General features: G+C 36.3%; 1 protein-coding gene across 2 annotated transcripts; it reads right to left on the bottom strand.

Moving 5' to 3' along the window:
- Positions 1 to 234: 234 nt before the first annotated feature.
- Positions 235 to 16,765, bottom strand: DDIAS (DNA damage induced apoptosis suppressor). Of its 2 annotated transcripts, XM_081063381.1 has the most exons (6): positions 16,655 to 16,765; positions 16,375 to 16,542; positions 9,996 to 10,124; positions 5,391 to 5,552; positions 4,210 to 4,327; positions 235 to 3,112 (listed from the first exon to the last, which is right to left on the bottom strand). In XM_081063381.1, the coding sequence occupies exons 3-6, from the start codon at positions 10,106 to 10,108 to the stop codon at positions 524 to 526; spliced, it is 2,982 nt and encodes a 993-aa protein (XP_080919507.1). In that variant the 5' UTR covers positions 10,109 to 10,124; positions 16,375 to 16,542; positions 16,655 to 16,765; the 3' UTR covers positions 235 to 523. The 2 variants fall into 2 exon arrangements, with proteins under 2 accessions (XP_080919507.1, XP_080919508.1); XM_081063382.1 differs by lacking the exons at positions 16,375 to 16,542; positions 16,655 to 16,765 and adding an exon at positions 15,019 to 15,560.

Here is a 16,765-nt window from a genome sequence, read left to right as displayed (position 1 = left end):
CTCTATCATGATTCCATAGCAACGTAAATGTTTGTAATACCCATTTGAAAACTCTTCCATTGCATTTGCTGCATTGTAGAGAAATTGTCGCTTACCTGTCTTCCCAGTAGACTAGAATCTTTTCACATCAGTGTTCCCATAGCTTGGTATCACAAACTTAGCACAGTAGTTGGCCTAATACACAGCAGGCATCTTCTGAGCTAAGCTGAACAATTAAAAAAGACTTTAAGTTTTGGTTTGCAAAAGCTTTATTTCTGAATGTACATGTGTTTTTAACAAACATTTTCAACAAGGAAAATTAACAATATTACTAAAGTACAATCAACAATATAGAATAAAGTGTCAAATGATCTGTATCCGAGTATTCTGGATAAAACACTGAGAATAATGGCTTTACAAACATTTAAAAAGGCACAAACAGAACCTCGTTCAAAATGTTCAAAATGGGTTCCATGCCAGTGGAGGCAAAAGTTTCAACACAGACTTAACTGTAAAATTTCAGCAATTGGGTTCTGATAACTTTTTATGAAAACAATTCAGGAGACCAAGCGCTTTTAGTTTCAGGCACTGAAGGTGGCCAATTTTCTGAAAATGGAAGGCAACATTTGACTTCTGAACAAGAATCAAGTCCCAAAACAGACTCATTGGAAATCCAGCCTGAACTTGTACTACTATAGTTAGGTGTTTCCTGTTTTGTAACTACCGCTGAAAGCATATTCTTTAAATTTAACTCCTGAACTAAATGTTTATCAGTTCTTTGTTGGACATATTTCGGTTTCTTTCTCGGTAACTCTTTTTGATCAGGAGTACAGGCAGCAGGGCATTTCCTTACACCCATGGTTTGCAATCTGAACATATCTGAAAGAAATACTTTTTTTGTGGTAGGAGGGACCCATTCATCAATGTCAGAATCAAGGCACTCAGCAACAGGACAGTTGTTGAAAACCTCTGGTTGTGCAATATCAGATATAATAGGGCTTCTGGATTTCTGGCTGGATGTTTTTTTATTTTTTGGACAGCTGGAGGTGGCTTGCTGTGCCTCATTTTCAGACGAAATCTTTGTTTCTTTATAGTTAACATCAAGATCTAAATAGAAGGCAGGTAGTTTCTTGAAAGCTCCTTTCATCCCATGAATTCTTGTTTGGTGGAATCCTGCAACTGGAGTTGACTGTGAACATGGAACAAAATCTTGGCTATCTTCAAAATCATTTTCTAAATCTGACTGAAAATGAGGTGAAGAGTATGTTTTTGAGTACGTAGTGGCAGACATGTTTTGCAAGGATAATTTTTGTGAAGATTGTCTGGAGGTTTCAGAAAGTGATTTCGGTGAAAAATCAGATTTTGTATGATTTTTTGCCAAAGACTTTCCCCATTGTAACAAAACATCCTGTGATTTTTTGGTAATTTCTGTTGCAACATCCATTTCTTTACCACTATCATCAAAGAGATCAGCAGAAGCATTGTAGCTCCCTTCATGACCAGGAGAATAGTTCTGTGTTAAATTATGGTTATTGGTATGTCCATTAGGCATTTCTTTTAATGCATCTGTACTTCTATTTGGACTACTGCAAAGAGCTTCTAAGGGATATGTAAGTTTCCTGCAAATTGTAAGACTGTCATCTTGGTTCTTTGGCCACCTACTATATTGTTTATTTTCTAAGTTGCAAAGGTCAGAAACATCATTATACCTCCAAGAACCCAGAGTTGTCAACTTACTACTCATTTCTGAAAGTGATTTTACTCCACATCCATCAAAATATTTGATATCGAGACAAGAATGGTCACTCTCTGGATTACTGTGCTTACGTAAAACTTCAGCCCTATGTGATAGAATTCTGGTAGACTTCCTAAGAGTAGCTCTTGTTCCTGAGCCTTTTGAAGATGGAAAGAGAGCAGACAGATACACGTTTGGCAGGAAACAGTCAGAAATATCTCTTTCATGACTACTTATAGAGATCGCCTCTGCTGTGTTACCTGGTTGGGACTTCTTCTGAACACTAGGAGTTGGATTTGCTTCACAGGTGGAAAGGCAGTCATCTTTGCCAGAGTTTGCTTTGACTGTTTTTTGTGATGATCTTAAAGCTATCGGTGGTGTATGCAAGGTGCCAGTAATTCTCGAGGGAATCACAGATATCCCACTGTGGTCTGCATGTAATTTATCGATGTTATTATCCAGATGACATTTCGTACTGCTGGCCTCTGTCTGGGTTATAGCAATCTCACTTTCCATAGCAGCCAGAAACTTGTTCAAGCTTTCAGAGAATGGCAGATCATCCCACATCTCGGGGTCACAATCCTGGGAATCATCAGCTACCTCTTCAAGTCTGAGCGATGAAGGTGGACAATATATAGGTCTCTCCTCAAGGCTTGGAGGGGTACTGCCATCGTGATGCTGGTGATGTGTTCGCTCATACTGGGAATACCTATTTTTATTGTCCACTGCACTGTGGAAGGATTTTGTATTACTTGGCTCAAGGACCTCTTGCATTTTCAAAGGGAATAAATTAGAGCCAGTAACTCCAATTTCATGGGGAACTACATTTGGCTGATTAGCTTGTAAGCCAAGCTCTTGATCCAACTTTGGTGCTGCGCTCTTTGCTTCCACATATGAAACGAGGCTCCACGGATGCTGAATGACTTCATGGCAGCTACTGGAACCAGTGGCCTCTGCAAAGGAGATGCACTTTCTGTTCTGGTGAAGAGTATCAGTGGCCTGGCTTTGTTCTGAAGCTGAAAAATTATCATCATCTGTCAGTTTTGAAACAATGGAAGTGAGTTCAAGTGATGGCTGCCAGAATCTAACAAAATTATCTCTGCTATGGGACTCAAAAAAACAAGAACTGCTGTCAGGGCAACATATGCTGCTGAGATCACTACTTGAGTGTTCTAAAGCAGGTAAGTGGCTATTAGGTGTCTGAGAGTCATCGTGAAGTTTCCTGAAATCAGAAAGCTGCAAGAGCTGATGGAAATAGTCAATGACAGTGAGGCCTGCAACACCCGGGTCTGGTAGAACAATCTGGCAAGCTACTAGTGCTTTAACTTCTCTCTTGAGGCCAGGGCACTGTTGTAAGTTATTGGAATTTGAACCTTGCCCAGCTTGGTTTTCAAAATTCTGTGAAAGAAGAAAATGAATTTAAATGAGAATAAAATTTTCTTTCTTTGACTCGAATGTGAAACAGAGATTTAAAAGGTTAAAACAGATACAACTATAACCCCACCCCCATTATTTAAATTCCTCTATAGTGTTATAAGCAGAGTAGTATGAGAAGTAAGCCTTGGAGTAAAGAGACTTGTCTTCAAATCTTGGTTCTAACACTTACTGGTGTTATGACTTTGGACAAGTTAAGATTAAGTAAGTCTTGGTTTTCTCATTTATAAAATAAAGATAAAAATGCAATATTATTGTATTTGCAATAACACCTGGAAAACTGTGGTGCTTAGCCAATAGCAGTTGCTCAATAAATGGTAGCTGCTATTATATTTCTCATTAGCTTCCATAAACTTTGAGTGTTTAATGGAATGGTCTCATCTGTTTTAAAAAAAAGGCAGACAAAGAACCATCCAAAATTTTAACAAAGGAAAGCTCCATAGCTTCTGGCTTTTCCTTCCCTTTGGGTTTTTCCCACTGTACAGTTGTGAGTGCTCTATTCCTGTTTTTAAAATCCTGATTTCAATGTGGACAAAATTTCCATTTGTTCCCTTTGCATAGATGAGACAGAAAATGATTACTCTTTCAGAATCAGTACGTAATCAGTAAGCTTCTTCTGCAGTTACTTTTACAGTTATTTAGAACCATCCTTCCTAATCTACTCTTAGTTATCAATATGCAGATACTTTGCCTTCAGTGGTAGTTTCCTCCTTTTCCTTTTACAGATGATAGAATTCAAAAGGTAAGGATTTGAAGAAAGTTTTACTATGGAAGCTGAACAAAGTTTGGAGAGTAAAATAAATACCAAATAGCTAAATATCTAACATTTCTGAATTTATAACATTTAAAGTTCTGAAAGCATTTGAACTAGGCTCTTCTAACTTTTGAAAGAGGAAGTTGTCACACATTATTTAACAGATCAGCTAAAGCCTATTTTCGTACAGTGGAAAGTGCTTCTACAGGCTCTCACATTTATGACTCCCAAAAACTAGAGGATTCAAATCATTTCATTACAACGGAAATATTAACAGAATACAAAAAAGAAAGCTAGTCTCAATTACCGTCACTCCAAAAATAAAGCTCTGTCCAACAAAGCAAGTTTCAACTGCTTTAGTTAGTAGGTTCTGAGTTGCGTCACTGCCAAGTGTTTCTGGAATTTCATTAGGATCCTGAATGTATCTTGATTGAAAAGAAAATAGAAAATATGAAGAGATAAGCTTTGAAATTTTAACTTGTATAAACTCAGAAGATATAAACAATTAGTTTGAATATGCAACATTAACCTTTTTGAGTTACATTTTTTTAAAAAAAGTGACTTTAAGAGCTAGACATTTTGTTCCCCACATCCTAAAAGACAAAAACAATAGCTCAAGAGTGAATAAGGAAGAAGCCCGTCTAGTAATCAGACCCAGCAATTATTGTAAAAGTAGCAGTGGGATCTCTAGCACCTTCTTCTCAAAGCTGAGGGAAAGCCTTTCCTCTTCCCTGGCAATCCTGGCTGTCCCTCTGCTGTCCCTTTCTTCAAATGAGTTTGCTCTCAACTGTGAGGAGATTGACAGAGATTTCTTCTGTCAAGTGATTAGGGGAGAAGAGTAGAAGACTGGGGGAGAGAAAAGAGTTTCAATTTCTTACACTGTGGGTGCCCCAAAAAATGTATTCACATGACTTTTCATCTTTTGTTATCGGTATATATTGAGCATTACAATTTTAATAGTTTTTTCCTTTCTTAAAATGTCTATACATTTTTTTTGGCACCCTCTGTACATATCCTTGCATTCTAAGGACAACATCACACGTCAAACTATGCAGGTCAAGTTGCAATGCAAGTGAGAAAAATGACAAAATTTCCACTTCTGATATGCAAATATTCCCACAGATGGCTTCTTCTGCCTCAAGGGACCTTAGTCACTTGAATGCTAAACCTCAATTTGGATAATCCTTCCGTTTGAAACAATTTTACTTTGTAATTCTGTATTTCTCTAATTTGGATTCGAGTTTTATAATTTAATATTTTAATTACAGTTTAGCTGTCCTGAATAAAAGGTGCCTGGTTTAACATCATCACAATATGTATTCAGGAAATAAACATCTTTGTTTTTCTGATTATCTTTTAAAGGAAATGATGATCTGAGGTTGAGTGATCATTTTTTTTACTAAATGCATATTACCTTAAAAATATCTTCAAATTCTATTAATATACTAAAGGAGGAACCAGGAAAAAGAATGCTTTAAATATTCTTACCTGTGCAAATCAGTGGCTGTAAGTCCAAAGAATGCATCTAAGCAGCTTCCAAATACAGTAATGCCAAATAATTTGTTTGATTCTGCAACTTTTATGGAAAGTCTATATCTGTAACTGGCATTTTCAACTTTACCAGTAGAGCCACATTTTGGACAATTAGACCTGGAAAAGTCGGGGGTGGAGAATAGAAATGTTCACTAATTTTTTTTCATATGATGAAAAACAAATCTGAAAAGTAAAAATTAAAAAATATTTTGTGTTCAAATGTTCCTAACATAATGAAATGAGCACCATATCAACAGAAGGCCTGAAAATTAATGTCTATCTTCTATTAAGAGAATAATGAATAATCTTGAAATATTTAATAAATATTTATACACAGAGTACTCAGTTACATTCTCACCATTATAAGAATAACTTTCTTTAATTCACCGGAATATGCTGAGAACTTATCACATTACAAAAAATTAGGAACAAAACATCTTATTTAACTTGTTTTTAAGGTAATGTATAATTATGGTCAATGGCTTTCTTGTCAAAAACTGTGTAACAAGTATAACTTTACTGTCATTTACTAACTGTCTAGTCTTGGAGCAATTACCAAATCCCTTAAACCTTGATTTCCTCATCTGTAAAATCCAGGGTTGAAGCAGGATAAAAAGAGACTAAGTAAATGAAAAGATAAACCAAGAATCTATTGCAGATATTGTCAAATTAATAGTGTTAATCTGCTTCTCTCTCATTATATTAAATACTATGATTATTGTCACTTCTACCATTTCCCTCCTTTCTAGTTATTTGCAATAGTATCTTATAACTCTGATATCCATCTCACATTCTTAATTTAGCAAACTGATCACTTAAAACATCTTATGATAATGGTTAATCTTGGGACTTTTTTTTCTGTTGCTAATAACCTAGCTTTAAAGAGTGGCAAAATGCAAATAGAAAATAATGTTAGTTTTATAAATTTGATTGCTGACAGATAGCCACTAGGGGGAGCCTAAACTCCATAGATTCCAAGGTGACTATTTTGAACAAAGGTTAATCCTTCAAAAGTTACTGATTCAGAATTAGATCTGTGCTAATTATTATTTTTTGCTACACTGAGGATGGATCTGTCAATCCATTCATATAACCTTACCCAAATCTGCTAGAGTTTGTGCTGTAGTTTGGCAATAAAATAAAGTAACTGACTTACTAGGGGATAAAACCTCATGAGTACCAAGCTTTAGTGAAATCAATTATTTAAAATATATATTAAATTATTAAATACATATTCTTTAAAAGTTATATATTCATAATGCATTCAGGCCTCATGTAAAATTCTTAGCAAATCTTAGAGTAATTAACATGCATCGGTATTTTGCAGTTTACTATTTGCAACATATGTTCTTTCATTCTGATGGGTAAACAAGGCCATTTATTCCCATTTACATGTGGGGCAACTGGAGTGAACTTTTGCTCAAAGTGACATGTTAGTGAATGTTATGACCCAAATCTAAGGCTTTAGATTCCTAGCTACTAGTTGTTTTCCTTTATAATGTCTTATGAAACTATAAGAACAATATAGTTATAATGAACTACCTTGTAAATAGTGTCAATGATAGCCTAACAAAAGGTAAATCTAATATTAATCCATAATACACACTAAATTACATATACTTTTATATAATATATATAATGAAGATATTTATATATATAGTTTCCTCTAATCCTTTGGGAATAAGGTTGGGTTGAAACAAATATTAGTATGGAGAAACACAGATCAGAGCTTGAATTTTAATATGCATACAAGTCATTGGGCATCTTGTTAAAATGAAGATTCTGATTCATTAAGTCTGGGTCAAGGCCTAAGATTCTGCATTTCTTTTTTTTTTTTTTAGGACACAGCTCCCTGGCCCATACTGGTATTATGAGCCTTGCGCTCCCCCTGGCTGAGGCAGTTGGTCGCTGGTTGGCCGCTCACAGCATCTCTCGCTGGCTGCGCCACTCTCGCTGGGCCCCACCCGCTGGTGGCAGGACACGGCAGCCAGGGGCAGCTCAGCTCCAGGGAGAACTGTTCTCAATCTTCGCTGTAGAGGGCTAGTGAGAGCTGTTGTTCACAATCTTAGCTGTAGAGGCACAGCTCACTGGCCCATGTGGCAATGCAACCAGCGACCTTGGCGTGAGGAGCACTGCGCTCCAACCACCTGAGCCACTAGGCTGGGCCAGATTCTGCATTTCTAGTAAGCAAACAGGTGATGCAGAGGTAGCTGTTCCTCAGACCACACTTTGGGAACCAAGGGTAGAAAAAACACACAAATCACAGTCCCTATTTAACTTCTAGAAGCACCGCGATTTCCAAAATGTCATTTGTTATGGAATAGCAGTTTTCAAACTTTTGGTCTCAGGACCCTTTATATTCTCAAAACTTATTGAGAATACCAGAGAGCTTTTGTTTATGTGTGTAATATGTATCTATATTTTAAATTGAAAGAGAAATGAAATGAAAGTGAGAAATTAAAGTTGAGAAATCTAAAAAGTATTAATTCATTAAAAATAATAGACACATTGCAAGGTTAAAAGAACATAACTTTATGAAAAATAACCATGTGTTCCAAAATAAAACTAGTGAGAAGAGACTGGCATTGTTTCACATTTTGCAAATCTCTTTAATATCTGGTTTAATAAAAACAGCTGGATTCTCATATCTCCTTTTCTGTTCAATGTGTTGTTATATTGCATATCGTGTTTCCCCGAAAATAAGACCTAGCTGGACAATCAGTTCTAATGTGTCTTTTGGAGCAAAAATTAATATTAGACCAGGTATTATTTTACCATAATATAAGAGCGGGTCTTATATAATACCAGGTCTTACATTAATTTTTGCTCCAAAAGACGCATTAGAGCTGATTGTCTGGCTAGGTCTTATTTTCGGAGAAACAGGGTATGTAGTCTGTCAAAGAACTCTGCTATCCATTCAGAGAATTAGAGTGAAGGGTAAAAAATGCCTTGGAATTATTATGAAAATTGTTTTGATCTCAAAAAGCCTCTGAATGGATCTGCTTGAAATAATACCTGCAATTTGCTACCTTTTTTGTTTGATATCAGTTAAAATAGTAAGTTTCATTCACGTATTTTTCTAGATTAGTGTACTTATAGATATCTCAGAAGTAGAATTGATGAGATTAATGATCCTTAGTGTTTCCTTGGTCTTGAAACTCTGAAAATCTGATGAAAGGAATAGACTCTCCCTCTCCCTGAAAAATGCATAGATAACCAGATAACACAGTAATTTATGTATTTTAAGAACTGGAGGATTCATGCACACCTAGTCTATCCACAGACCCCAGGTTAAGAATACATAGACTAGATGATTACATAATGTCCCTTCCAAATTTATAGCCCCAGATTAAACTGAATGTATATAATGTAATGAAAAATATTTTAAAAAATGTATCTTTAAGGCTTTACATAAAACTTCTCTCAAAGGAGAAAACTATGATTTATGTGTGGAAATTCAATTTGACTTGTTTAAGTAAATGACAAACTCTTTGGGTGGGTGTGAAGGGTGAGCAGGGGAGAGGATAGGCAGATAGTCTCTGAGCTATGACTCACATCTTAAGCCAGGAAAAGAAAGTTCTTAGTGCCGGAGACAGACTTGTAGACTAAAGGGTCTATGGGTCCCGTTAAGTACCTAGAAGAGCAATTTACATCTGTTTGGGCTGCGTAGATAGCTTATCTGGATAAATAAAATCCCCTCCCTTACTCATAATTTTTGGGCGAGTACACACACACACACACACACACACACACCAGGGGTACCAAAGAATGTATACACATGACTTGTATTCACCTTTTGTTACTGGTATATATTGAATATTACAATTTTAATAGTTTTTCCTTTCTTAAAATGTGTATACATTTTTTGGCATCCTCTGTATATATGTGTAAATATATGTGTGTATATATATCTAATTTCATCCTTCATATGAAAAATTATATTCACATATATGAGCATGGACATATATAGGCATACTCACACTTATGTATGTGAATACAATGAGCTTCTCAGATGAAGGACCATACTAACTTTCTATACTTGTATTTTTTATATTTCTATGTCTACATCTTTATCTATATCATGGAACCTGTTCAAATGAAATCTTGGAACCCTAATACCAGGACGAGAATGGAGCTCTTGCTGAAACTAAAGTTGGGGCCCCAGAGCCCATCCTACTTGTCAGCACCGTCCACTATTCTTTCTCTAATCCGAATCTTCCTCTAGAAGCAAGGGGCCCTAAGGCTCTGCAGAATGTAATTTGAAAACTACCATTGCTCTAAATCCTGGAGGTTAAAAAAAGGAAAAAAGTTAACCCCATGAAACACAAAACACCTATTATGGTTGTTATCGCTAAGGATTTGGGGTTCAACGAAAACCTTTAGGTAGCAGTCTTTTGCTCTTTAGTGTCTCTAAACTTTTGCTAAGGCTGCAGTGTGGAATTCCTGTCATAAACTTGCAGTGCTGTAGCAGTGAGGAAATGAAAGTGAGGAGTTTCTGATTCCTCCATTGGCTCACAACTGATTTATATTTCCTCTCATGCTTACAGGCTTTACTTTTACCTTTTGGAGACTAGGATTATCCGAGAGTAGCATTTTTGACATGCAGGATATATAAAACTTGAACTTTGGAGAGCAAGAACTGAGGCAAGAAGAAATTTTCTTCTTTTATTCATGTGTTCACACCGTGGCCTGCAAAACAAAATAGTCACTGGGGTGAATGGTGCATCTTTAATTGTAGATGCATAATTTGTTACTTAGGAAAACCTCTTAAACCTACCTTGCAAAGCCAATAGATGTCTTTTGTATAGTAAGTGTCAATGGATTGGAAAACTAATTTTCTTTTTCTGCTTAATTAAAAGTATTAATAGAAAGAAAATAAGATTTAAAACATAGTTCAAACTTTCTGCTTGTGAATAAATACTCCATCTCAGTAATTCAGGGAAGCTGTCATTTAGCTTCTTTTATCTTTATAAGAAAAGCTATACAGAAATTTTTTCTACCATTAACAGGAACTTAAATGACTTTTCAAGAACCTAAATTGGGCGGCCAGTTTGTTCAGTGGTTAGAGCGCGGTGCTCATGATACCAAGGTTGCCGGTTCAATTCCCACATGGGCCCGTGAGCTGTGCCCTCAACTAGATTGAAAACAGCTTGACTTGGAGCTGAGCTGCGTCCCCCACAACTAGATTGGAAACAACGACTTGTCATGGAGCTGACTGGTCCTGGAAAAATATAGTTCCCCAATTAAAAAAAAAACATGAAACACTAAATTGGTAAAAGGAAATGGTCCTTTTTAGCTGAAAAAATAATTCTATTAGATCTCAGTGTGCACATTTTTACACAGCTTGAAGAGAAAAAAAGGCAATTCCTATTTTGCAAACAGAAAAAGCAAAATGTTATATGGGGAAGGCGAGTTCAAAGTGCTTTAAGATGCTTGTATAAAGCATATCAGAGAAGTAAAACAATAAAATAGCAATGTTCTACTCTTTTATACTTTTTAAAAAATGTCAAGTGTTTGTTTATCTACCAAAATTTAAAAAAATGATTTAGCTTATTTACAGCATAAAATAAATGTCGCTGTACATGGTCAAGATAAAGTTATATCAATAATTTTTCATTTATAAATACATGGCAAAACCTTTCAATTTCTGAAAATGAGTGGGACTGTTTCTGAGCCTGGCATCTGCAAATTTTTACAAATTGGAAGTCATCAGATTAAAAATCATAATATAATCTTTTAGGTATAGTTCTTCATAGGATAATCAGAAATTTAGAAATGTCATGACAATGGAAAGGAGATTTTAAAGTGCTACTAATCCTATCCATCAATCAAAATAACATTTCTGTGAAAATAAAATCTTGCCCCCTAAGGCATTAAGATGGAAACTTGCAAAGATGAAAGATAAACAGATTTATATAAATCACTGATCTACATTATTAAAGGGAGCACAGAAAAAAATTAATTCTGCCTAATTCTTTGTTGTTATCCTTATTTTGTGATCCTGAAACATACACGACTAGTTACGGTTCTACCAAAAGCAGTTATGTATTCCTAGATTTGGTTTTTATCTTAGGCCATATGATAATCTCTAAGGACAAAGTAGAGTAGGGGATACAGGATACAAGTGGAAGGCAGAAAGAAGAGTCACAGAACACTGTCATTATTAATGAATAAAGGCAATAGGGCGAAGCTCCCTCCTTAAAATGTCGTCTCTTACCTGCTTAAAATCCTGCTATATTGAATGAAGCCTCAATTCCTTATAATGGCCTATGAGGCCCTCGGCCATCTAGCTCCATCTCCTTGACCTCACCTTGTACCAATCCCCCCTTAATCACTGCAAGCCATGCTAACCTTCTGTCTGCTCCTCAAACACACCAAACAATTTATTTTTTCAAGATTCTGTGCTTACCTTTCTTTTTGCCGAGAACATCCTTCTCTTAGTTCATCAAATAGAAGGCTCATTCTCATCCTTCAATCTTTAATGTTACCCCTCAGAGAGCCCCATTTTATCTCACATAGACCTTAGTTACCATGACATCACTCATTTTATTCCTTCAGGGCACTTATCATGCTTGTGATATAAGCAATCATGAAAATGCATATATCCTATATATACATTTGCTTACTTATTTTTGTTTCTTCTACCCCCACTAGTCTGAAAGTTTCATGAGATCTGGTGTATCTTGTACTCTACTATATCCCTAGTACTTAGCACATAGTAAATTGTCAATAAATATTCAATGAATAAATGAAAAACTGTAAGCAGAATCTTGCAATTTAAGAAACTATTGTAAATGGAGTAGGTATATGTTATATAATAGGACTTTCCTTCCTTTTCATTTAAAACCCCCTTCAAAAAGCCTTTCTCTATTAACATAAAGGATGGCTTTTTTTTCTACATTTTATACTACTGTACTTCTACAGCCTTACCATCTGTTTTGTCTGCTCTATTTTATTTTCTACTTGGTTTCACTCTCCCTAATGCCTTTTCTCTTAATTCTCTCATCCTTGTTCTTTATGTGCTAGTAATTTATGCTAGAGAATACAAAAAAGCAATCTGAGTTGTGTTCCTTCTTCCCTTCTTCACCCCCAAACACTCCCCTGCCACCAATATGTTTCACATTTCTTTGCTTTTTTCACTCTTTCCTGTCTAAAATGGTCTCTCTCCTGGCTAAAGCCTATTCTTCTTTAAGATCCTCTCAGTGGTGTTCTTCTCCAGGAAGCTTTCCCAAGTTAAGTGATCCTACTTTCTAATTTATCACTTACCATATTATGTTAAACTTATCTATTTCATATGTGTTTTTCTGGAACCAGAGTAAGATCGTGAATCATCTTTTTATATCTCTAGTGCCAAGCTAAAAAATTGTCAATCTGAACATCAGCTATTAATTTTCTTCTTGATTGTCAGCTTTCCTTTTTTTAAGCCAGTTCTACCACGTACTATTAATATAAAACACAATTTTACCAAATCAAAAAAATAACTTTCAATGTGTAGATACATTAGAGTACACAGAGTAGTTTCATATATAGTATCTTATTTAAAACTTAATCCTTATTTACATTTTATCCTCATTTCCAAATTTTTAAATTGTGGTCATATGAGCAGAGGTTATCTTATTTAGGGCTCTAAAATAAAAATTTATATTGTACCACAATTATGTCAACATTCATCAAAGCATATTCTTTCAAAATTTTTATCAAATTCAAACTTTAGTAAATGGATTAAACATGTAAGATGACTAAAACACTGCAAAGTGTTGTGGGGAAATTTGAAAAATAAGACACATCCTTTTCTGAAATGTTTACTGTCTAATTGGGCAGACAACTTACTAATGAATGAAAAACAGATAAGCAGAAATATTTGGGAGTTAATTTCGAAATTAATTGTGCAAGCACGAATTGCTCTGTTTTTAAAGGAAAGTTGCTTAAATTGCCTTTATTTAAGGGTTTATTGCCCTCTAGTGGATCAAATAAAAATGTCTAGAAAATTACAACAATGGCAAATTTGTGAATTGAAATGAAAAAGGTCATTAAACTATTTTTACTATTTGTGTTTCACTGGTAAACCCCAGCAAATTGCAAAAAGACTTCCTATTCATTGTCTGGTGCACAAAAATGCAATGATGTCCTTTCAGGCAGTTACTGTTAGTTATTCTCTTTGCTGTTTTCATTGTATTTTCTTTATACTTGTCCCATAGTTTGTTTTGTCTCTCTACTGTTTGAACTTGCAGTACAGTGGATTCATGTTTGATGGATAACTGAATGAAGCATCAGGAATGAGTAAATACTAAAGTTAGGAAAACATGATGATGGACATAATAAACAAGGTCCCTACCTGGTCACCATACTGTAAGTCTAATGCAAGAGACATATTAAACCAATAATTATACAAAAAGTTTAACTGAAATTGTGGTAAATTCTATAAAGGAAATGAACATAATACCATGAGAAAATATAAGGGGACTGATCTATGGAAGATAGGAAAATATATAAACTTTTCTTGAAAAGTATTTTCTGCCAGAGTTATCAGATTAAAGGTAATTTTTATTTCATTATATATTATACTTAAAATATTTTCTAAAAGAAGTACTTTTATAATTAGAAAAATAAAGAAAATAATAGTAAAAATACTAGGTGGGGAACTTAGCGATAACATATAAAGAAAACCTTGGGTCCTCTCAATCTCTCATACATAAAAATAGAAACAAGGGATTTGAGATGGAGACAGAGGGAGAAAAGTATGTTAGCGTAGGTTGATGGGAACTAATTAGGGCCTCAGCTTTTGTTTTGAAGGCCCAAAGATTGCTCAAGTCAACGTCCAAGAATGAAGACTCTGATACTTACACTTCTGTGGGGGTGTAGGTAGACACATTACAGTATATTTTTAATTTAACACGGAATAGTATGGAATACTTGCTTTTTCTCTTTCTAATCCAGCCATATGGAGAGCTAAACTAAAAGCAATGATGCTTTAGTAATTTGCCATAGAAAATTACCATCAGAGGGAAGGGATACATTTTAAGGCCATATTTTCTTTTGGGTATATCTACATGTTAAGCCAAATTATAAAGAAAGTTGCTTGAAAAGCGTTGTCAGGTGAATCAAAAATTTAATGATAATATAGCTGATGCATCTTTTTCACACTAGAGATTGTTTTGTCAGTGGACCCATATACATAAGCTCATTGAATACCATTGAAATGATTTACTAACCTTAATATGAAAATTCCAGAACAGGAAGAGAGGCAGGGAGGAAGGAGATAGATAATTAAATAAACGGAAAACAAAGAGACAAAACCTCTCTGTTCTCTTCAACAGTTTGTTTGGAGAAAAATATTTTTAAAACATTACCCAGGAAAACCTTTTTTGAGTACAACACGCAGTTTGTCCACTACATTTATAATGGGTAAAGCACTATTCTAAGGATAGGGAAGGGGACAGGGTTATAGATAGAAAACACAGGCTCTTGTGTTCAAGGAATTCATAATCTATTGGCTAAGACAATATATAATTGCCAATGAAGTGACACAAAGGTACACATACACTCGTATTTGCAAGCTCCATACTTCCATATCTTTACTTACCTGAGAGCCAAATGTATTTGGATGACTCATAGACATCGCAAGGTTTAATAGGTAAAAAAATCTAAATTTTTAGTTCCCTCTCCAACCTCTTTACTAGAAATTTTCTCCATTTCAGTAAACGGCACTACTTTCCAACCAGTAACTCAGGTGAGATAGCCAGGAGTCATCCTTCATTCCTGTTTCTCTCAAGTCCCACATTATACCCATCAGTAAATGCTTGAGTCCATTTGTATACCTAAAAACCATGACTCACATCCTCCACCTCCCCTCCCCCATCATATTCTGCAACCACCTTACCCACAACCACCATAATCTCCTGCTGATGTGGCTGCAGTAGCCTCCTAACTTTCTAAGCGATGTGGTCCCTGACTGTCTCTCCAAAGACATCTCATACAACTGTTCTTTCTGAATGTATTCCAGCAACATTCCAAGCTCTTTCCTGCCTCAGGGACTTTGCACAACTCATTCACTCTGGAATGTTCTTCCTTTCCTCTGTTGCATGCCTGGATCATTCTCATCTCGTAGGCCTCAATTTAAGTGTCAACTTTTCAGAGAGGCCTTTCCAGACCAACCTAACTCAAGTTATTCTTCTTAAATCCACCCATAAAAGGTTTAAATTCCAACAGGCCAGGAATCTATCATGTTAACGATTGTAATCCCTGTACCTAGCAGCTCTTGGTACAGAGGAACGAAACGCTTAAAAATTAACTGCAGAATGAATAACTAACCAGGTGCCTTGTGACCCAATCTTGCAGGGTCAGTAAACTGCTGCCTGAGTTAAAAAAAAAAATCATAAAATAAGTAAAAAGTAGCCAGTTGGGAGAGGGGGTTAGAAGACATCTAGAGGTGAGGGACAATGGTGCATTTGAGGAACTCAAAAAGACATTCTGCACGGCTGGAGCCTAGGGCTAGACTGATGAAAAACGAAGCTGGAGAGGTAGACAAAGGCCAGACAAGAAAGGCCCTGTAAATCATGTTGAGGAGATTGGGTGTTAATCTGCAGAACAATGGGAGCGACTGAAAGGTTTTCAATAGGGAGTGCCACGACCAGATTTGAGCTTTATCAGCCTGGCAACGTGGAGACTGGCTTGGGAGGTAACAAGATGGAGAACCAGCTGGGAGGCTGCTCTCATAGTTATGCAGCACTGAGGATGCTGAACCAAGGCAATGACATCAAAAGTACGGTATGACTAGCTAGATGTGGGAGAAATGGAAGGAACATAGAACACACTCAAGTTTCTCGTTTGAGCACACTGCTCCAGTGAATCCCTCTTCCCTCCGGCCCATCAAAGCAGTTTGCAAAAGTGCCCTTTGAGCACGCATTGCTTTCGGCAGAGCAGCCAGCTGATTACGCACCTCAACAGCTGGATTTCCAGTTCCAGACGCTCATCCGTGTCCAGCTCGGTGGCACAGTAAATGCTCAATAGACGCTCTCTGAGCGATTGCAACGGCACTAAAATTAAAAATGACTGACCTTTCCACACTCTACCCTCATGACCGCCCTTTTACAGAAGAGACTGACTCCTGAAAAAAATAACAAAGAATGCTCTGAGTCTCATTCATAATGACGTTAAAGGCTTGGTTAGGAGTCTCCGGCCCTTTCCCTCCCCGAGAACCTCTACCCACTGCTCCTCACCTGAAGCAGAGGACCGGGCACCTGCCCGGACAACGCTCGGTAACGCAGGCCGGCAGAACTCAGCAGCAAAACAAGCGCCCTCCAATCGAATCTCCCGCGTCCCCTTCCGCC

Source organism: Rhinolophus hipposideros (genome assembly GCF_964194185.1).
Source record: "Rhinolophus hipposideros genome assembly, chromosome: 10".
NCBI lineage: Eukaryota > Metazoa > Chordata > Mammalia > Chiroptera > Rhinolophidae > Rhinolophus > Rhinolophus hipposideros.
This window is presented reverse-complemented; position numbering and strand designations above follow the sequence as displayed.